The sequence below is a fragment of the Mus caroli genome, chromosome 16 (genome assembly GCF_900094665.2).
Source record: "Mus caroli chromosome 16, CAROLI_EIJ_v1.1, whole genome shotgun sequence".
NCBI lineage: Eukaryota > Metazoa > Chordata > Mammalia > Rodentia > Muridae > Mus > Mus caroli.
In genome coordinates, this window is record NC_034585.1 from 56,209,394 (window position 1) to 56,233,241 (window position 23,848).

Below are 23,848 nucleotides of genomic sequence, written 5' to 3' on the forward strand. Positions count from 1 at the left end.
ACCACATTATTTCCCCCCTTTAAAGCATTTTTCTTCTATAGCCTTCATAGATAAACAAATGATGTTAACCACATTATTTCCCCCCTTTAAAGCATCATATTTAGCCTGTCATGTGTGCACTAATACAGACGAGTGAATGAAAACACCTCATAGCTCTTAAAACTTCATGCTTGGTGGTTTATAAATATTATAATCTCCTAATCATCTGCATTTACATTCAAAGTTATGTTTGCTGAGAGAGGAATATAATCAATTACAGAGAGGTACAGAATGAGAACAAAGACAAACCAATCATGTAGAAAATGAAAAGGAATGACAGAAGTAAATAAAATACACAGAGATATTGAATGAACAAAAGGTAAGTCTTGGTTGTAGGCACTGGAACGAAAGGGTCTGAACTTGCTCATCCATCACTTACTGCATATGGAAAACAAGTGGACTGCTGCTCTTCCAAATTCTTCAGGTTTTGAGCCGTATAACTGGCAAGATAACTTTCATTAAAAAAATGCTTGAGAAATAATTAAAACTCAACAAATATCATATTTTAGAATCTCAATAGCATCACTCATACTAGACTTCTGTCCCAACATAATATATATATATATACTATATAGTATATATATATCAGCAAGTTCCTTTATCACTTAGCCAACAGAAGCCCTACCTTTAGCACACACTTTTGTTAGAAAGAACCTATATTGCCTCGTAAGACAGATTACTGTCTAGTTTGATAATCTGATACTAGGAAATCCTTCTTTTTCACTGATTTTTGTCTTTACATAGTTATAGCTGTCAAATCAGAGAGTGCACTATTGATTGGAGATAATTCAAAATTAATGTGTTATACCCTGGAATTTGTCCTCCTTTGAGTAGACTCATAAATATGAAATATACCCACTACTTGATTAATTAACTTTTTTATTGTTCCACCAGGGTCAGTTGGTCTTCTCTCTGCTTCATGCTCCACCATTAATAATCATTCCAAAATTTCTGGCTGCTGTTAATAATGATGCAGCTAATTTTATTCTAGGCAACTGAAGCAGTACAGATTGTGTTTGAATCAACAGAGTAAGCCAAATTGCATAGAGATTTTAAAAATAAATTTAAGAAGGAAATACATGAAAAAACATTTTCTCCCTCACATGTGTTCTCAAATTTCACAAGTAACTAATTTATAACTAAAATTGTATATATTATGCATCTACATGACTCCCTAATTTCATTCTGTTACTGGAAACTAAGCTAGTAACACTGTTTATATGAGTAAAGCAGTAAATTATCACTGTTCATTTCAAAGAGGTTATTATAGTAATGAATTTATCCCTTGCATAATAAAACATTAAGAGGAAATCCCCCAAAGAGAGATAGTTTCTTGCTCTTCAGGCCTATGTCAAGAAATAGGTGTGCTAGTCTAAACTTCAGTAGTGTAATAGTTTTCTTAATGCTGCCATTGGATATACTGGAAACCTGAGATAAGGTGATATTACAAAACCTTTGTGTTTGAAGTATCCAAGCAATCCTACTTTCAGAGTCATGTTAACTTGAGAAGAAATGAAGAGAAATGGTGTCTATTGTGAATAGATTTAGAGAAAGATGAATACCTGTTGAGAAATTAATATTTTATTCAATAAAATATGATTATTTAGTCACCAACAATTTAGGGGTTATTTGTATACAAAATGGAGCATATAAAAAATGAACCTACTAAAAACATGAAAGTTGCATAAGGAAAGAGATAACTAAAAGTCATCTTGTACCTTAACGTTCAGGATCCTGCTCTCATCAGCGTCCTGTTCAAGTGAACCAATTGTTTCTAATCAGACCACAATACATTAGCTAATTTTTACAGATGTTTTCAAAATACTTAAATGATTAGGCATTCATTCAGACTTATATTCCATTTTTGGTTTAATGCAGGATATGGTTCTTTTAAATACTGCTGCAATCAGCAGTTCAAATCTTAGTTGGCTAATGCTAATCATGATGCTTTTACTGTGTTTATTCCATGATATATAAAACAAGTCAGTCATTACGACTCAGTTACTGTACATTTTAAATATCTGACAGATGTGGCTTTTGGGCTATAAAAGTGCTTTACATAGCCCTACAGGTGGAACCTAAATTTACACAATGTAAAAACGTTTTCAGGGAAAAGTATTGTATTGGCTCTCCCAGGTCACCTGGATAACAGTTAGGGATAGGCAAGTATTAAATGGCCAGTCATCATATGTAGGACTCCAATATTCTAATAATATTGACTTTAACTATGGATTCTACTTCTATTGGATAGCTTGACAATAACTTTCTAGAGTGCAAAGAAAAGTACAGTATAGTTATAATCTGACAATATTTTATTTCCTATTTAAGTGTGCACATATATCATTATAAATGGTGACTCTAAAATGATGTCAATGTGAGATAAATACAGTTATTTAAATAAATGTTTGATTTCATAATGTTGAAATTATTTCATTCCTTTTAATATATGTATAATTAAAACAAATTATTATCTTAAAACATATGAAATATATTTTAAAACATTGTTAAGGATATGGAAAATATTAGTGATATAGATAGTTCTTAATTTTAAATTCCATCCATTAAAAATTCTGACTATAAGGATATTGACAAGTTTGAGGTAATTCACATTCTCTGAAGGTTCATTCATCAAAATGAACTGCACTTGCTAATTTGGGGGTATTATAACACTCTATTTTAATTTTGAAAAATTTCATCTACACTGTGTTTCTATATGTATTTCAAGAGTGTCCACATAAAATATTTACTATTTTCTTGCTTCTTACTAATTTCTTATAAATATTTTTCTAATTTTGTTAACTCTATCATAACCAAAGTATAAAGGGATGAAGCATGGTATATAACAAGCTCAGTATAAAATCGGAAACCAATAAATGCCGTAAATGACAAAATATTTAGATATATGCCTAATACAGTGCTTACCATAAAAAAACATAATGTGTTACTATGTTATGTGTTCAACTAAACAGACATTTATCAATCAATATTTATTATTAATCTATAATCAGTATATCTCTCCATATATATACATATGTAATGATGTTGTTCTTAAAAAGGAGAAAAGAAAGCTACCAAGCTAGTTCAAGTAAGCTATTTTTATAGGCTAGCAACTATAATTAATAGCCTTTATATCTGTTATATAATTTCTATTAGCATATTTTAATGACACAATAGTGAATGAATGAATGTGTATATAAGTGAAGGCACTAACCTTGAAGAACAAAAGATAGTACTGTGACTATTCATTGCTATCATTTAGAGGATAGTATTTATTAATTGTTAATAATTGTTAATAGCATCATTGTAATTTTGAAATAGAATTAATCTATTCTTTATTTTATTGTTTTCATTATTAAACTATAGCCTGAATAAAGTAAAACAGATACAGCCAGAGAGAACAGAATAGTAAACTATTCTGCTTGCTTTAAAAAACTTGAAACAGGCCATTAAATGAAAGAGGCTAGCCCCCCAACCCCCTACCCGTTCTCTATGAGTGTATTATAAAGTTAGTTAATTAAATGGAAGACACAAGGGAGAACTTAGCAATAAAGTTGACATCATAATAGTTCATATCCTACTTGAGAAACTAAAGCTATAAAAATTTACACATGAGCTAGGAGAATATGAAGAGGCAGAGACAGATGCTATCAACTGGGGTACATATCATCATATTATTAAATTATGGCAAACTTGCACCCATCTTACCAGGACATTGTTCACTGAATTCTCTTCTGGGCATAAACATGCTTTAAAATGCCATTTTGAGCTAGTACACTAAAAAATGAGCCTTTAAGTGATTTTTTTCCTTCTTGCTGTAAATTGACTAGAAACCGTTTCATGTACCCAAACTCCAGGTTTAGACAAACATTTTTTTGGGTTCTTCTCAGAATCTTTGTCTTTTTAAGGGTATAATCAAAGTCACTTTCATACTGGGGACACAGCATTCACTGTCTTCTGCTGCTATTGTTAGCCAGTTCTAGGGCTTTCATCTGTTACCTTCACTGCCTACTATACAATTATGGATGCAGCTAATTATGTTTCTAAAAAAAGGCATGCTGCTGTTAGAATTAAAGGAAATAATTTCTATGAAATGTTTAGTGTAGATTTATGCACATGTCTGGTGTTAAGCCAGCTCCAATTGAAAACCTTCAGTATTTAGTGGCTTAAGAATATGTAACATTCTGTTATATGACCAAATATAAACTCCAGTGGAGAAAAAGAAAGATTTTTAAGAGAAAGATCAAATTAAACAATAAAAAGAATACTTAGGTTGTAGGTATGTAAATATTGCAATAGTCGTTAAAGTTATTAAGAATACATTTTATCTATCACTATGTACAATGGCACAATGAAGTCAATGTAAAACTACTCAAAGAAGTGTTTCTGCCACATCCTATCAAATGTTTTTCCCTACCCACTTGTCATGCATAGGCTAAGTATGTGTCCCCACAAACAATGTGTAGAGTATCTAAAACACATGCTCTATGACAGGCTCTAAATGATACAAGAGTAAATTGAAGAGCTATGGCCATTTGTGTACTCATGGTTTACCACTTAGAGATCTTGGAAGAAAATGAGAATGTGAATTAAAAATATTGGACTCTAGCCCAGGCTGGCCTTGAACTTGTGATCCTCTTGCCTCTGCCTCCTTCAGCAAATCCTACTGGTGAACAGTGACTTCATGAAATTCTTAGGCAGATGGATGGAACTAGAAAACATCATTCTGAGTGAGGTGAACCCAGTCACAAAAGAACACACATGGTATGCACTCACTGGTAAGTGGATATTAGCCCAGAAGCTTGGAATAGCCAAGATACAATTCATAGACCACATGAAGCTCAAGGAGGAAGACCAAAGTGTGAATGCTTCACTCCTTCTTAGAAGGTGGAACACAATACCCATGGGAGGAGATACAGAGACATAGTGGGGAGAAGAGACTGAAGGAAAGGCCTTCCAGAGACTGCCCCACCTGGGGATCCATCCCATATAGTGTCACCAAACCCAGACACTATTGTAGATGCCAACAAGTGCTTGCTGACAGAAGTCTGATATAGCTGTCTCCTGAGAGCCTTTGCCATAGCCTGACAAATACAGAGATGCTCCTACCCAGTCATTGGACTGTGCACAGGGTCCCCAATGGAGGAGTTAGAGAAAGCACTGAAGGAGCGGAAGGTGTTTGCAACCCCATAGCAGGAACAACAATATCAACCAGTCAGACCCCCCCCCCCAGCTCCCAGAGACTAAACCACCAACCAGAGTCCACATGGAACAACCTATCCATGGCTCCAGCCAAAATATGTAGCAGAGAATGGCCTAGTTGGTCATCACTGGGAGGACAGATCCCTGGTCCTGTGAAGGCTTGATGCACCAGTGTAGGGAAATACCAGAAGTGGGGATAAAATTAGAAATGTAAATAAAGAAAATATTTAAAAAATAAAAATTTAAAAAATTGGACTGGTTGCATGTGCCAAAGATGATATAAATGCTTTAAGTCATAAAGTCTCCTAGGGAAGGGAGGGTGAAATAGTACTATTTCTACAAACTGCAGACATTACAGAGCAGTATGAGAAGTGCTGGTACCTCAGGCAAATCTTCTCAAGTGACTAGACATGGATACCAATGTCTACTACCCTCAAAAGAGATTAAAGAATAATGAATTCAATAGCATATCTGGGTTTATGACTAATAGATTTTAATGTGCATGTTATATATCAGTCTACTTCTGGTTTTGGTTTTCAGTATGCTGAGTGGTAGAAATAATGTGAGTTTATCTTAAAGCCCATGCATCTATATTTAATCTTGTAATGTACATATTGGTAGAACATGTCTTGTACTGGACACTGTTTTTATTGATCTGAGACAAGGCGCTGAACATTTGTATTTTGAACTGAGTGCTGAAATAGTTTTTTTTCATGGCTTTATCTCTTACCAGCGTTCATTAGTATTGTATTATGATGCCAGGATTGGTGGATAATCAGACTCTCATCATCCATTAAGAGGCTGTGTAATAGCATGAGTGATAAATTCTGTACAATGGGGCATTTTTGTGACACATTGGCTGTTTGAGAGCGTTTCAGAAGGTATTTATTGATTTAGCATCTAAAGAGTAACTCGAATGAATGTGTGGGTATAGGAAACATACCCAATTTGGAAGGGCTGTTAGAAATCGGACCACCTGGCTTTCTAATATCAGATCAACTGGACCAGTCCTAAATGAGCATTTTACTTGAGCAGCACATCTTTGAATGAAACTTACTTTCATCTCCTGTTTCAAATTCAAACTTCTGACTGTAGCCACTGTAGCCTGTCGCCGTCCTCACTCGGATGTGAAATATGTACGTGGTGGCGGGCTTGAGGCCCGTGACGATGACGCTTGGGGCCTTGGACCTCGTGGAGGAATAGGTGAGCTGCTCATGCTCCTGGAGACAGAAAACAGAAGAAAGGAAATGAGACAGTGCGACCCTACCGTTTCCTAGAGACGGCCTCCAGGGAAACGAGTCTAAGCATGGGTTTCCACAGGTTAGCACTTAGTTGATCAGCATTGCATATGTGATGGGTCTGATTTGGGAAATTATCAATGGGATGGTTACTTGTGCTTAACTATACATGGACACTGGTGATTTACACTGGACTTTGACTCTAATATGTGAACGTGTTTCAACAGAGTAGCACCTTTGTCTTCATCAAAATGGACACATTGGATTAGACACATTAGCGTTTGTGCTGGGAACCATAAATGTGTTACACAATATTTCTACCCAGTGGTAGTAAATGCCAAATGGCCAGGGCTGTCTGTGGGTATACCTGTGGGTGAGAGGGAAAAAAAAATACTTTGAAATCTTTAGGTAGCAATTAATTTCTTCTGTTTATAACTTTGATTTCTCAGAAGTTATCATTAATGTGAACTTAAATAAAATGATGAGAATTTTTCCCATGAGATGCCAGATTCTACTTTTAGGGACGTGTCACGTACATCGTGATTGAAATGGGCTTCCAAACATGCCCTTGGAACTGCAATGACAGCAGAAAGGTAGAGAAGACTTGTGGCGCCCGTGAAATCGTGGACTGGCCTGAAGGGATGCCTGCTGCTGTTTCCTGGTTTTATGTTTAACTACTTCACCGCATGATTTTGGGTTACTTTAGCTATCAGCGCGACCTGGTGAGTCCTGGTCCTTTATGTGGCTGCACTTGCTCTTTCCATCAGAACTGAATTGTTCAAGTTTTACCTGTCTTTATCAGGGATTGTTCATAAGACCATGGTGGCGGGGGATGAACTAAACTTTTATTGTTTGGGGTTTATAAAGTTTCCCTCTTAAGAACTCATAGTTTAATTAGACATCCAAAAGAAATTGTAAGATACAAACTTCTATACTCTAAAAGTCTGTCCTCTGAAATGCCCCGTAAGCCAATCTGTTCAGTTCCTGACACGTGCCTTATGTGGGCAGGTCCACATCGTACTCATATGGTATGCAGTAGTCAGGATGCTGGCCCACTGAAACTACTGCATAGAATTACCTTCAGGTATGCATAGAAGTTTAAATGAGTTTGGGGCTTAGACTAGGTACCACCTTAGACTAGGTTCCCCCCTCCCCCAGACTTCCCAAATTTCTGGGCCCCATGTCTTTTGAAGGTTAAGATGTGTCTTCTCTGAGTCCAGACCAGGCAGTCCTCTGCTGTATATGTGTTGGGGGCCTCAGAAGACTCGCCATTAAACATTATGGCTTACTTATGCGAATACCCCAAAATTAAAATACCCAGGAATTTCAGAAAAAAAAGTGTGCATCTATATTTTTACAAAGAACTTTTCTCAATGCAAAGATCAACCTAGGTCAACAGGTTCTGAAGTGAATTTCTTTTAAGTCTAAATGCAAAAATCCTGTCAAGGGGAGGAGGAAGCCTTTCAGGGTCTCTAGTCGATTGACTCATTTGATGCTTAATCCTGTCTGTATTGTCAGGATCTCATTTATGGTTTGCCTGGAAACTGCTGTTTTTAAAGAGACTTTGTAGACTAAGAAAAGATTATAAAAAGTCACACATCTACACATGTGTCAAGTTCCCTGCTTGAGGGTGCTGACTTAAGGTTTAAAATTATGACAATGAATTCCCTTATTCTGCTTTGGAAAAGGAAGTTTTTCTTTTTTTCTTTACTCTTTAAGATTTTTACAGCTCAGACTTTATTCCCCATTCCACATCCCATACCTCCTCCCCTCTGTCTCCAAGAGGATGTGCCCAACCCCCATCCCTCCACCAGACTACCCCACTCCCTGGGGTCCCAAGTCTCACAAGGGTTAGGTTCATCTTCTCTGACTGAGTCGAGATATGGCAGTCCTCTGCTGTTTATGTGTTGTTGGGGCCTCAGAAGACTTGCCATTAAACATTATGGCTTTATTTTTCATAACCTTACATACTATATGTATGTCATATACATGTCTATATATGATATACACACACACATGCACACACACATATATACACACATATGTTTCTGTATATATATATATATGTATATGTGCACATATATTACATATGTATATATATTTCAGTGGTAGAATCAAATCTTTCTACTTTTAATTGCAAAAATGACTAAAGTATAGCAGTATTGTAAGTAATAAATAAATACAAAATTGGCAACCTATGTATGTGTGTGTGTGTGTGTGTGTGTGCATTTGCGATTTTAAGAGTAGAAAGTAAATAGAAATCTATGCATCTAGCATAAGAGTCAAGGAAACAAAACCAGGTCTATAAAATATTGATGATTGTAATCATCCGCTATGAATTGAAAGCCGAAATCAGCTTATGTCAAGACATTGGTAATAAAAAATACATAGCATAGAGAAATAGAAATATACTTGTCAACCTTATTGTTTGAAGTAGAAATTTGCAGTTCATTAACATTTTTCAATCTCCTATACAGGAAAAAATATTCTGCCTTTGGTATAATTTCCTGCAATAGAGAGGTTATGTTGTGCCTTCAGTGCTGTCTTACTGTATGAAATGATGAGTATAGAAAGAATTTGAGAGCAGTTTCAAATAATTCAGTTTCATTCTCTGAGACAGGTGGTATGGAATGAAAAGTTTACTCTTAAATGCTGCCGAATATTATACACTGCCTTTGATGCTTCACCAAAACCTAGCTAAACAGTAATTTCCTATTTAGTAAGTTACAGAGTCAAGGAGGCCTACTGCAGGCAGCTTTGAGATTGTCTGTGTCTGATATGCACACAATGATTGTAGGTACATAGCTAATATAAGAACTGTTAGGCAGGAAGTGTGGTTAACTCCTTACCAGCTGCACAGTAGTTGTCTGTTCTCACATCTTGTCACTTACTAGCTTATCAAAGAGGAGGACTCATGGAAGAAGATATTTTCTCGTGGTGGCTTTAAACTCCTGGGAAACGAACTTAGCTTTCAGCTACCACAAGCATAGTACATTATTATTATTTTAGAACATTGGCTAATTGTTCTTTGGCTGACATGTATGTTCTAAACGCCAGAAGCTGTCACGAGGTAGAGACCATACATTACATGAGCTAGATCCCTTGCTGGTCTCAGGAAGAGGAATCGGACATATCTTTGAAAGCATCATTTGCAGGTGCCTTTCTGGAGTGCACCATTGTGAATTAGAATTGCTAGGTTTATGACATGAATGCTAACTTTGCTGAGGATTTTATTTATTTTTTCTTTAGTGTTTCTTTTTCTATTAATTAATTTACTTACTCACTTCACATCTTGATCAGAGCCTCTCCCTCCAGTCCCCACAAACACAGCCTCAACCCTCCCTTTCTGCCTTGAGAAGAGGGGAGGCCTCTCCTCGGTACCAGCCCACCTCAAGTTACTGTAGGACTAGGCATATTCTCTTCCACTGAGGCCAGATCGTTATTTCACTGTTTCTAAAATTATAATTTTTCACCTTTTCTCTGTAGTAAAATTTACTGATCATTCTTTTTCAAGTTATGGTCATTTGTTACTCTTTTCTCCCTTTTATTGTGAACAGTTTTTGTTTGTTTGTTTGTTTGTTTGTTTGCTCTCATATGATATATCCCTGACCATAGCTTCTGCTCCTTCTATTCCACTCAGTTTCTCCCCAACATCTCTCCCACTGGGATCTACACCCTTTCTGGCTCTCATTAGAAAACATAATGCTCCTAAGAGATAGTAATAAAACATAATATAATAAATAAATAAAACAAACTAAAAGGAGACTAAAAATAAAAACCAACACATTGGAATTGAACAATACAAACAGGAGAAGAGTCGGGGAGAAGGCCCAAGAAATGAATACAGATGCAGAGACCCACTTCTTCCATACTCAGAAATCCCATAAAAACCCTTAGCTGGAAGCCACAACCCATATGCAAATGACCTGTAGGGTAAAAAGACAAGTCCTGTCATGACATTGCCATTGCGAGATAAGGAACCCACAAAATTTCCTGTGAGTTCATTTTCTGTTTGCCATCTACGGTTGGGCATGCAGCCTACCCTGATGAGTAGTTTTTCTCCTCAATGAGACTTCCTTGGAGGAAGCCAAGCTTTCATGTACAAGTGGTTATCAGCTGGAGATTGCTTCTGCTTTAGGGAACCGGGCATGTGTTCATGGCTCCTTTTAGCTCTGTAACCCCCTTGAGCACACTGCCACCTCAGTCTCCGTGGATACACATATACATTTATCATGTGACTTAGAGGACCTTCCCTTTGCTTTCTTTCTGTCCTCCATCACCAGTTATCACTCCCCTGTCCCTGTTTCTATGATCCCTGAGGGGAGAGTTTGATTGAGGCATCCCATTTATAGGGCTTAGTGCTTGAATAATGTCTGGCTGTGGTTCTCTGTATTTGTTCCCATCTGCTACAGGAGGAAGCTTTTCTGATGATGGCTGAACAAGGCCCTGATTGATGCATGAGTGCAGCAGAATGCCATTAGTCACCATTTTATTGCTAGTTGTTTTTCTAGGTCCTTGGTTACCCACTTTCAGGTTTGTGGTCACCCAAGCAGTGTTGGGTATGGGTTCCAGCTTGTGGCGTTAGCCTTAAGTCACATCAGTGATTGCTTGGCGACTCTCACAAGCTTTGTGAGTCCCTCCCAGATAATTCTTAATTTTACTTTTTTTTTTTTGTAATTTCCAGAGGTTTGAAGCAACATGCAGAGTTTTCCCTCTCAATTTTGCATCTTGTCTACCTCATTTAATATCTGCTTATATTTCAAGCCATTATCTTCCCTCTATGTACTTTGTTTGTGTTAATTGTGTTGTCTTGCTTATGTTTCAAGCTTAGCTATTACTACATGCTTCAAATATATATGTACTCTCTCTCCAGTTCTTTCCGCAATTTAATAAGTACCACATTAGCTATACTCAATAAGTAATTTTACTCATTTCCCAAGAGAACTTTTAAGATTTAAGATATGCTTTGTTGCAGGTCCAAGATTATTGCTTGTAAACTGTTCTAGGTATAGAATTTATCCAGTCTATACCTAAGAATTGATCTCAGTTTGTGGTGGTGGGATTTCACACTGAACTCTGGTCGGTGTACCAGATGTTCATTGCTCAGGGCTCTGACAATCTTTTTTATTTTTTAAATTTTTTTCAAGACAGGGTTTCTCTGTGTAGCCCTGGCTGCCCTGGAACTCACTCTGTAGACCAGGCTGGCCTCAAACTCAGAAATTCACCTGCCTCTGCCTCCTAAGTGCTGGGATTAAAGGCGTGCGCCACCATGCCTGGCTCTGGCAGTCTTGCAGTGAGGCATGTTGATTGTGAAGGAAGCCGTTTTACAGCATCTCCTTGGATAAGCACAGAAAGTAGCACCAATTTGGGGTAAACACAATAACAATGAATATTATTATTGTGTTATGAATAACAGCCCATATAATAAAATAAATACATGGTGTCTCCTATTAGTGAAGAATAAAAATTCAGAATAGTGTGAATATATTGGTATTCATTATACACATTAGGGTACTTTTACACAGTACATTTATTTATAATTCTCTAAAAGTCTCAGCATTTATTTATAACATGTTCCCATAGGAGGAGTTTGGAGTATAATTGCCTCTTCGCAGGTTCTAATAGTAAAGTCTTTATTGGGAATGTAGTCTTACTGTTACCCTGGACCCTCTATCTTCTTAAAACATTGAATGTAGCTTTATCCTCGAAGGTGGGAACTTTTTATAATAACTACAGGAATACTTTTTAGAGGTTGATGTAGCATATGATTTCAAATGAAACTGAATGAGAAGACATGGCTTCCAGTGTTCATTCACTCTCTCTACATTACCCTACAGTCAAACTTAATATACACTGGCTCACTGGAAGGCAGTGTGTAGAGTTCTCCGTTAGACTGCTCCAGTTTTGGGTTTGATGTTGACTCTGCTTCTGTAACATTCCTGGGCAAGACTTCCCTTTACTCCTATGTGAACACATTCATCCTGCAATGTACAATGACTTCTCACTCGTTCTTCGTGGTCTTCTGGGGTACTCCAATTCAAGAGGCCAGCACTGACAGGATTCTGCCAGCTGGTTTGCTTTGTCTTAATGTCTTTGGATCCAGTCAGATTTCTAAGAGATATCATCTGTTTAATTTTAAATTTTAATTTTAAATTAGCTAGATTTACCAGATGTTAATAATTCTTTTTCTACAGTTACAGATAATAAAATTAATATACTATAAATGTTTAGTGAACTCTCATTTTAAAACCTTTTAATACTTGTTAATAATATAGCATTATACTTTAAAATAAAAATTTACAAATTACAAATTAGCTAGATTCACTCGTTAATAATAATGCTGTTTCTTCAACAGGCTTACAGAAATGAAGTTGTCAGTGTTCAGAGGAACATGATTTATATAGTGTTTGGCAAATGCCAAGATGATCTTATACACAGTCTTTAGTACTCATAATAATTTTCTGAAACAAGAAAAATGATAATATTGAAAGATAATTTAAGATTTTTCTCATCTTTCCTTTGATATTGTAGTTTTCTTTTAGGTAACATAGCTTCTCAAGAGCCATAGAATTATAACTAAAGATAGTAAGACATAGCAATTTGGTTGGCTTTTCAGTCTCTCTTTGGATTTAATTAGAATGTCAAAACTCTGGAAGAACTATAGATTCTGAGTGTCCTCCATCTCTAAGATTGTTACGGCACTGTACCTAGTGCATGGAGTGAAAGCACTATCAGAAGGTGTAGCATCTCTATCAAATAGGAATCGTCACTAAAGGGCATATGTCATAAGACACTATTTCTATTCTTGTGTCAGTTTGCTTTGATTAGACTTAAGCATTAGTCTATGCATCCTTTAAAGTTCTCTGGAGAGAAAGAATTTATTCTACCCACAGTAATCAATTGAGTATATAGAAAATGTCCTTCTAAATCATAACCTAGTTATTTGGTAGACTAATCCCAATAGTTTGTGTAGAATATGGGTTTATATTTATATACATTTCTAACATTGAACAACAGGAATCATTTCATTCTTGCTAGTCAGGACAGTCTACAGAGAAATTTGTAAAGATTCAACTAGGAAAACTTTAGAATCAATTAATAGAATTAACTTAGATGATCTAAAACACAACAGTGACACATGCAGTAGGAAATAAAAATTATTCCACTTATCAGATACAGAATCTCTAACTATTTAACTATGTGGCAAAAATTAACAAGCTTCCTATTCTTAAATATTTAATGTTTCACTGTAGCAGCCAAGAAATCTTTATTTTTGTTTTATCCCACAATACAAACATATTGAGTGAAAAATATATATATAGTAATGATCAAAACAAAAACATAATTTTAGCTTCATATTTATTGGAACAACATTAACTTGTTCTGTTAATGCAATTGTGTCTGATTTAGTCACTTGTTATGACCTCCGTTCTTGTTCTTTTGTGCTTACACTCAGTTATTCTCATAAGATGATTTATCTCCCCCTAACTTGACTTATGTTTTTCATTTTAATGTACTATAAATGTTTAGTGAACTCTCATTTTATTCCTACAATAAAGAAAACCTGTTAGTACTTGTTAAGAATACCCATGGGAGGAGATACAGAGACAAAGTGTGGAGCAGAGATTGAAGGAAAGGCCATCCAGAGACTGCTCCACCTGGGGATCCATCCCATATACAGTCACCAAAACCAGACACTATTGTGGCTGCCAACAAGTGCTTGTTGACAGGAGCCTGATATAGCTGTCTCCTGAGAGGCTCTGCCAGAGCCTGACAAATACAGAGGAGGATGCTTGCAACCAACATCTGGACTAAGCACAAGGTCCCCAATGGAGGAAGTAGAGAAAGGACTGAAAGAGCTGAAGCGGTTGGCTGTCCCATAGGAGAAACAACAATATGAACCAACCAGTACCCACAGATCTCCCAGAGACTAAACCACCAACCAAAGAGTATATATGATAGAACTCATTGCTCCAGCTGCATATGTAGCAGAGGATGGCCTTGTTGGACATCAGTGGGAGGCCCTTGGACCTGTGAAGGCTCTATGACCCAGTGTAGGAGAAAACCAGGACAGGGAAGTGTGAGTGGGTGAGTTGGTGAGCAGGGAGATGGGGGAGGGGATAGGGGGTTTCCGAAGGGGAAACCAGAAAAGGGGATAACATTTAAAATGTAAATAAAGAAAATATCTAATAAAAATAATATAGCATTATACTTTTAAATAAAAATTTTGGATTTAATGATACTTTAACTAAATTTTTAATCCATATTTATAAGTGACCTTCTTTATTCTTATTCTCTTCCTGGCCTCTTCTTACGACATGTAGGTTTTTTTTTTTTTAATTAATATTATATTGTAAAACTTTCCTTCATTGCAATGTTCTGGAACAATATCATGACACTCATATATTCTTTGGTAATGTAACTGAAATTAGAAATCCTGGTGATAGATATTTAAGCAGTTCCACATGTACTACATCTACCCCAGCAGAGGAGGATGGAGATGGCTCATTGTCTTAGAGAAAAAAGCAAGCTACACAACTATTAAAAACAATGATTTCTTGAAATTCTTAGGCAAATGGATGGAACTAGAAAATACCATTCTGAGTGAGGTAACCCAATCACAAAAGAACACACATGGTATGCACTCACAGATAAGTGGATATTAGCCCAGAAGTTCACAAAACCCAAGATACAATTCACAGACCACATGAAGTTCAAGAAGGAAGAATAAATATAGATGCTTCAGTCCTTCTTAGAAGGGGGAACAAAATTCTCAGGGAGGAAATATGGATACAAAGTATGGAGCAGAGACCTAAGGAAAGGCCATCCAGAGACTACCCCACCTGGGGATCCATCCCATATTCAGTCACCAAATCCAGACACTATTGCAGATGCCAAGAAGTGCTTGCTGAGAGGAGCCTGATAAAGCTGTCTCCTGAGAGACCCTGCCAGAGCCTGACAAATACAGAGGTGGATGCTCGCAGCCCACCATTGGACTGAGCACAGTGGTTGAGCACATTTGTTTCTGTAGCTATCAAACAATAACAGCAGCAGCAACAACAACCTGCTTACTTTTCTCTCATTGTTTAAACTCTGTAAGTTCCTAACATGAAGAGAAAATGGGGGGAAAGTTCAGATAATTGTAACTTTTTCCTTTTTTTCATTTCTTTCTTTTTGGCTATGACAAAATTTGTAAATATGTACAAGTAAGAAAACTGGAGAAGTAGTTATTTTAAATGCATAAGCACTGGCTGGCTATACATTTAGTGCTCTGTAGCTGTAGTTTACTACAATCAACTCTTGATTGCCACCCACATTTTTCCAAACTAGAAGAGTACAAATCACTGAGAAACTCATCTATGCCCTTTTTTCATATATTTCTTCCAACATGTACTGTGATTCATGTAAAATGAAATCACATACATTCCTAGTGCTCTAAATGTTCAATAGGAACTGACTTATTGATCTAAAATCGGATATTAAAAATTAATTGGTCATGTGTGTTTGTGTGTGTGTAAAATGAATGGTTAAATTTTTCTACAAAGGCTATTGTTAAGCTATTATACTATGACTTTACAAAAATACTAATACTAGGAATGTACCAGTAAAATCAGTCCATACATGAAATTGGGGTGTGTTTACCTATCTTAAGGGCCCAAGCTTTCTGTCATGATAAAAGTAACATATGAAAGTCTATAAGTTATTATAGAACCCAGAAGATATCTAATGTAGCATTCTTCTTTTAGGAGCACTTGTCAATTGTGACTCAAAGTCAAATCATCATAACAGCATTTACATTTATACTGCTTCAGATGGGGTGCCTAGGCTCAGAACGGAGCCAGCTGTCATGACACTTTATACAAGTATGGATGAAGAAGTGATTTCATTGCTGTATAATCTACCTTTAAATGCTTAAATTATTATCAAATTATTCCTATAGCAATCTAAAAATGAGGTGTCATCAACTACTGAGAACTCAAGTGAGACATGAAAAACATCATGTTCTTTACTCCTATTTCCTTACAACTGGGAACAGGAGAGGCAGTCCTCCTTAGGGAGGAGACAACAGTTAGTTTCTCTGTGCCAAATGGACAGCCTTGAAAACATACATACAAGTAACATTACATAAGTTCAACAGGTTATAGTTAGGTATATGCATATATATGTATATACACACAAATACATATATATATAATAACAATAAATGACCAAAGAAGCTATGACTTCAAAGTAAGGTAGGGGGTTGTATGTAGTAGGGTTTGTGGTGAGGAAGGGAAAGGGGAAATGTTATAATTAAAATACAATATCAGAAAGAAACAACAACAAAACATCAATGGTATACTATAAAGTACCCAATTAGTTTTCTTAGGAATATTGTGAAAAATAGCAAGGACTTTACTTAAAAATTGGTATTTATGACGACATGTTGTTGCACAACATGTTCTTGGAGGCAGGGGCAGATATATCTCTATGAGTTCAAGGACAGGTAGGGTATACAGAAAGTTCCAGGCCAGCCAGTGCTATGAGGGACCCTATTCCAAATAAGTGAATAAATGAATAACAAAACAAATAAATAACTCAATTATATTTTGGAACATCACAGTACATGTTCTTAATATTTATTCTTTTTATTATTTTATTTATTTATTTTTATTGGTTATTTTATTTATTTATATTTCAAATGTTATTCCTCCTCCCAGTTTCCCCTCTGCAAACCTCCTATCCCATCCCCCCTCCCCTCTGTTTCTATGAGGGTATTCCCCCACCCATCCAGTCCTGCCTCATTGCTATAGTATTTCCCTACTCTGGGGCAACGAATCTCCACAGGACCAAGGGCCTCCCCTGCCATTGATGCCAGGTAAGGCAATCCTCTGATACATAAGCAGCTGGAGTCATGGATCCCTCTTTTTGAACTTAATATTTATTCAACTTAAACTTTTCCAATGATTTTGGTGTTACCTAACTTTCATATTGATGGAATATTTATTCATCTTCTGCTCTGTATTACACATATTTATGAAGACATATAAATAAAATGAAGTTTAAATCTGCATATATACTTGTTCACAAAAATGTTCCTTCATTGCTAAGTTATTTACTTCAATATTAAGAATATATTATGGATAAAAAATGAATTTAAACTTATTCTTTTTATTTATTTATCTTTAGATTACTATACCATTACAATATTTCTCCCATTCGCTCCTGTCCTTGCTCCAAACCCTCTTACATTGCCCTTCCTGATTTCCTTCAAATTCATGGCTTCTTTTTTTTTAAACACATATGTTCCTAAATACAACCTATCACTTTGCATAATGGTACTTGTATGTATGTTTTCAGGGCCAACTCTTTGGCACTGGTCAACTAGTTGGTATGCTCTCCCCTAGGAGGACTAGCCTTCCCTCTCCTACCTTTCTTGAGTTATATATAGTTCTTTATGCTGGGTTGAAAATTGGAGGCATTTCTCCATTCTTTGTGGAGGGGTGAAGCCATTCATTCTTAAAGATTTGAATTATTTACTATCATTTCATAATGAAAAAAATAGGTGATAAGAAAAATGTGCTGATACCCAAAGCAGGAATAGAAACATTAGAGAATAAAATATTTAAATAATTCAAACATATTAAACTATTGAGGATAAATGAAATGATTTCATGTGATAGTAGAAATTTCAAAAGAAAATTAATTGCTGTAAGAATATTTGAGGATTGCATTAAATATGTAAAAAGTTTAGGAAATCATACAGGCAGTAGTAGTTCAGGTCAGATTGTAAAATGGCTACATAAAAGCCAGATTAAAAAAAACTTTTTATAAAAATTAGCATAAGTTAGCAATAAGTGTCAAATAGAGAAAAATGCATTAAGTATCTTTAGAGACATTAACATGCATATCTCCATTTTCTCAAGTGTAAATTTCACAGCAAATGCCAAAGCGAACATTTCTAAAGTCAAATCAATGTAATAATGTGGCAAAATGGAGTGGTCTTTTCTTTAATTCTACCAAACCATGGGATGTATATCTTTATAAAATGCAAAGCTAGAGGAAATAGTATATATAAAAAGAGAAGAGTTCTGTTTGTGATACAGTGCTGACAGGATAGAAATAAATAGTACTGGTAACAGAATGCAAGTCTGAAAATTAAATAAACAGCAGCACTGGACTCGTCGTAAGAATTTCTAGGTTGCTATTTCTGGAAGAGTTAAAGTAAGGTAAGATGGGCAAACCTGTACCAGAATATGAAAGAGTAGTAGTGGAATGTGAGAAATACTTCAAAGAAGAGTCTCCATTGAATGACAGTATGATTTGCTTATTCGGGTCAACACATCTTTCTAAATCAAATAGGTTGTCACATGACATACTTCTTAACATTAAAAAGAAGCAGAAATTCATATAGAGATGCAAGCATGAGAAATCTTTAGCATTATTTACTTTTGCATGTGTCTACGGTGTGTGGACATACAGGTGGGCGTGTGTGTGTGTGTGTGTGTGTGTGTGTGTGTGTGTGTGAGAGAGAGAGAGAGAGAGAGAGAGAGAGAAGGAACATGCCTGATTTAACTGATTGAAGGTGATACAATACCACAGCTGAGATTGAGGTCAGCCTGAAGGGTTGGGTTCTCGCCTTCCACCATGTGGGTTAAGAGACTAAACTGAGGCTTGGCATCACCTTCACCTTCTGGACCATCTTGCCATACCCCCATGCTAGACAAATTTCCAGAACCCAGGCTGAAGCCTCAGGTTTTAGAGCAGAGATTCCCTTTCCCAAATCACTAACTCACCATCTCAAGAAACATTTATAAATTATAACTTAAAGCCACAGTTTTTGGAGTTTACTGTATAATAGTAGAGAACTAGGATATATATATATATATATATATATATATATATATATATATATATATATATTAATGTTTTATACTATACAACTCTAATGTGGCATAGCTCAGTGATCATATAGATTTTTAAATCACTATGTTTGTCTATGATATTTTGTCTTAACCCTAGAAAATTTTAATCAGCTTGATTGGTTGTGGTGTAAGCCTTTGATCCCTGTGCTTGTGAGGCAGAGTCAGGTGAATGTCTAAGTTCTAGGCCAGACTGGTGTACAAAGCAAGTTTTAGAAAAGCCAGGACTATACACACACATTTTGTCTTGAACAATGCCCACCTCAGAAAAGTACCTAATGATTTTAAGAACAGGAATTGTTTGTAAAAGTTGATGATGTTTTGGTCTGAAATGACAAACTAGGTTAGTCAAAACAAATCAATTAAAAGCACATACAGAACAAGTTTTCATTTTAACACTTTCATACTGCTTTCTGTGCTGAACACAAGGAGCACTCTCAATAGAAAATCCTCACACCTACTCTATACAGTAGGTTATATAGAAGACAGGACTGAGGTATGGAGTGCTCACATTAATTGTCAAGCTCACTTGGGGGTTCCTGCTGGTTGAACTGTGATGTTAATGTCACCTCAACTCTATATTCTTTACTATCATTTATTATTCTTTGCAGTTTCTTACATCACATAATAATAAAAAAGCCAGGTGTCACTAAGAAACTTTATATACAAAATGCTCATGATTTCATATGTACTGTGAAGTACTATGTTAAAATAATACCATCATTAAGCATGCCTTCTTATGACTGAGTAAATGTGTATCCTGATAAGGAATGAGTGTAAGTCCTTGGTATCAAGCATCTTACATCAAATGTTGATGCATATGACGTGATTCTGAATGAGTTCATGTTCAAATGCAAGACAGATTATCATTGCTGCTACAAATAGAATCACAGAGATGTCCATGCCAATAATGGAAACATTTGTTGTATAGGATAAGACAAATTGTAGTAATGGATTATATTTTGAGTAAGTGGATGAGACTGAATTCATCACTTACTACATTGTTCTCTGAGAACCATAGAATCTTGACTCTTGTTACTCCCTGGCCCAGAGTTTAGAATAGGGTAGCCAAGTGCCCAGGTATGTAATCTTTTGTATGATTAATTTGGGGCATGGTCTCTAAATGTATATATAATTTCCATGTTAAGAGGTTGCTTGAGATGGTAGAATATTTTTAAAAGACAATTTAAGGTTTCAGGTCAATAACCTTTACCTGTGGTCACTAACATTTGATGATTATTAATGCCACTTTTATTAATACAACGGAATAACCCTTGGATATTCTATATTTCAGGAGTCAAGGACTGTATGCTTGACAACTGCCTTTATCTGCCACAGAGAAACAGAGCAGAGAAAATGGCCTCTATTAATAAAGATTTGGAAGGTATGAATAATTGTTTTAAATTCATTATTTTATTTTAGACAGTGTTTTCGTTGGCATTGAAGCTGGCCTCAAACTCATAAATCCCCCTGTCTTAACCCCAGAGTTCTGATATTACAAGCATTTACTACCATTTTGGCTTTATGGTGGTCTTTAAAACTATGAAATTATTGAATATGCTATAAACTATCATCCTATGTAGTTCACTAAGTAGAAAATTCTCCAAGTGTGTGCAGCAGGAATTGTTATAGTTCTGAATATTTAGGCATAGGTAAGGTAAAGAGGACAGAAATATTGAATTCATTCATTTACTGTATTTATCCACAAAATTGTAAGAATTAAGGGACATGTGATTTCTTTGACTGCTATATTTAAATGTCCTTGTGTGAAAAGAATTAAGTACAGGTTCTGGGAACTCTTGCCTCTGCCAAATAAAACTTAGTCAAAACAAATTTAGATGGCATCGTACCATGGAAAACTGCAGAATGCTTCTTTAGCTAAAATTTTATATTTTTTCTAACTATATTCCTTTGAGTTACTATTAGTTAAGTAAGAAAGATCCAAATTAATTATAATTCTTATTTTTTTTCCTCAAGGAAACATTGGAATTTCTGATAGGATTTAAGTCATCCTGTTCTTACCAAGATAAATCTATAGGAAAATTAATTTTTTGAGATAGGTAAATAAGGCAACAAAAATTTAAGTATAAAAATCTAAATGAACTCAAATAATGTAAGGTAACTACCAAGTTGGTTAACACTATTGATTAAAAAAAAACCCTTTTAAACTATTAGAACCTTTACAATAACCAAATGATTTTCTAATTTTGTACTGATATGTTCAGATAAATGGATAGCTGTCTTATTTTAGTTTTTCTTTCCCGTAAAATTTTAGATCAGCATGCATTCTACAAGGTCACTGCAAATACATGATATTAAAAATGCAGCCAAATTCTTTACCAACATAAATGTTTTTATGAGCAGCAGGTGTATTCTTTGCAAGGCTGTAAAGCTATTAACAGCTCAGTCAGGAGTACATAATAACAGGCTGTTAACTCAGACTCCCTTGCAGGAGTACTAAGGAAGGGCACTTTGGAAACCATTAAGACAACAAGATTTTAAAAAGCATTAGGTATAGGTGCTTTATGAATAGAGGTTCATTTAAACTTTGTACCTCTTAAGTAATGAATTTTGTTTTCTTAATATGAATATGCTCATACAAAGAATTATTTAACTCTTCTCTATAAATTTCAAACTAGAAATATCTTCTAGTAATAAGAACTTGGAAATAAATTATTACTTTTATTTACTTATTTATTAAAAATCCCACAATTTGGCCCTGATTACAGCAAAGCAATGTTAGCTAACACATATGTTTTCTATCAATTCAGTAAGCCTACTTCTACCAACAAGTGAATATACGCTCAGAATATTCTACATTATATGATATACTAGTTGTTAACTTTGGTAAAAATGTTTATGACTATTTCCTTAAATCACATGTTATTAAAAATGAAAGAATGGTTTAAAAGTTTAGTGGAATAATTTTCTTCCATAGTTGGTATATACAATAAGTTAAACAATGTCTCTCTCTCTCTCTCTCTCTCTCTCTCTCTCTCTCTCTCTCTCTCTCTCTCTCTCTNTCTCTCTCTCTCTCTCTCTCTCTCTCTCTCTCTCTCTCTCTCTCTCTCTCTCTGTGTGTGTGTGCGTGTGTGTGTGTGTGTGGGGCAGAGGTTGGCATTTCATGCTTTACTTAGCCAGGGTTGTGGTTTGAATAGGTGTGGGCCCATAGACTCATGTGTTTGAGTGCTAGACTCATTGGGTGTGGCAGTAATAGGAAGTATGGCCTTGTTGAAGTAGGTGTGACTTTGTTTCAGGAAATGTGTCACTCTAGATATGGGCTTTGAGGTCATATATGCTCAAGCTTTACCTGGTGTGGCACATAGTCTCCTCCTGCTACCCACAGATCAAGATATAGAACTCTCAGCTACCACTCCAGCATCATGTCTGCCTCTATCCCACCATGCTGCCTATCATGATGATATGGACCAAAAACTCTGAAATGTAAGCCTTCCCCAATGAAATATTTTCCTTTTATATGAGTTGCTGTGGTCATGTTGTCTCTTCACGGTAATAGAAACCCTAACTTTTCATAAGCAACAACTTTGTACCTTAAACTTTGAGAATAGGGTCCCTGTATGTATAGTTAATTAATTGGCTAGGTAGGTCAACAGTCAAGATCTTACAATCTTTCTGTTCCCATTTCCTGAATACTGGGATGATAAGTGCTCACTACCACAACTGGCTGGCTGTTTTTCCATGTGTGTTCTGGGGATAAACTTCAGTTCTCATGATTTTACAGCAAATGTTTTACCAATGGTTCCACCTCTCCAGCTTTCATTCACTTATTTACATTTCTTTTGAATTTAAGGAGTGAGGATGTATAAAGTGTTCCTTGCTATGCCTTATTTGTGAGAGATAGAATATTTTGTATATATAGTAAGATAAATCTAAGGTTATGGTTAATATAAGCATCCATGCAGAGTTTGTAGAAAGGATTAGACACCTGGGTAGCAGTAGTAGAATATGATATGGTCCTTCAAGTGGTTAGTCATATATTGAGAGGTTTTTAGGCCATTTAGACCTGCCATTAAAAATGGGCTATGTGAACACATAGGCCTTAGTCTCTCTTTGTCTCTCCGTCTCTGTCTTCCTCTGTCTCTCTTTCTCCCTCTGTCTCTCTGTCTCCCTCTGTCTCCCTCTGTTTCACTCTGCCTCCCTCTGTCTCTGTTTCTCTCTCTCTCTGTTTCTTTGTGTTTCATTTTCCCTCCTTCCTCAATATTGATTTGAGCACTTTTCTCTGACTTGTCTCTCACTGAAAATCCAAAGCTTGGAGGCTGTTTACATTTGTATTATATCTTCAACAACTGTAATCTAAGTAGCTTCTTTTCTCTGTAATTTAATATATCTCAAGTGTTGTACTATAGTCATGCCAAGCCAATCAACATAACCACTTTATCAGTATAGGTAAGAATATTGCATTTAGTATATATATACATATATATATATAATTTTAAAATTAATAAAATC

At 35.7% G+C, this 23,848-nt stretch overlaps 1 protein-coding gene across 2 annotated transcripts in view; it reads right to left on the minus strand.

Moving 5' to 3' along the window:
* Window positions 1-23,848, minus strand: part of Epha6 (EPH receptor A6) — an 882,350-nt gene that overhangs the window by 321,463 nt on the left and 537,039 nt on the right. For both annotated transcript variants that reach the window (XM_021184474.2, XM_021184473.2), the window contains one exon: window positions 6,296-6,458. In XM_021184474.2, coding sequence (XP_021040133.1) covers window positions 6,296-6,458 — 163 coding nt within the window. The remainder of the gene's footprint in view (window positions 1-6,295; window positions 6,459-23,848) is intronic.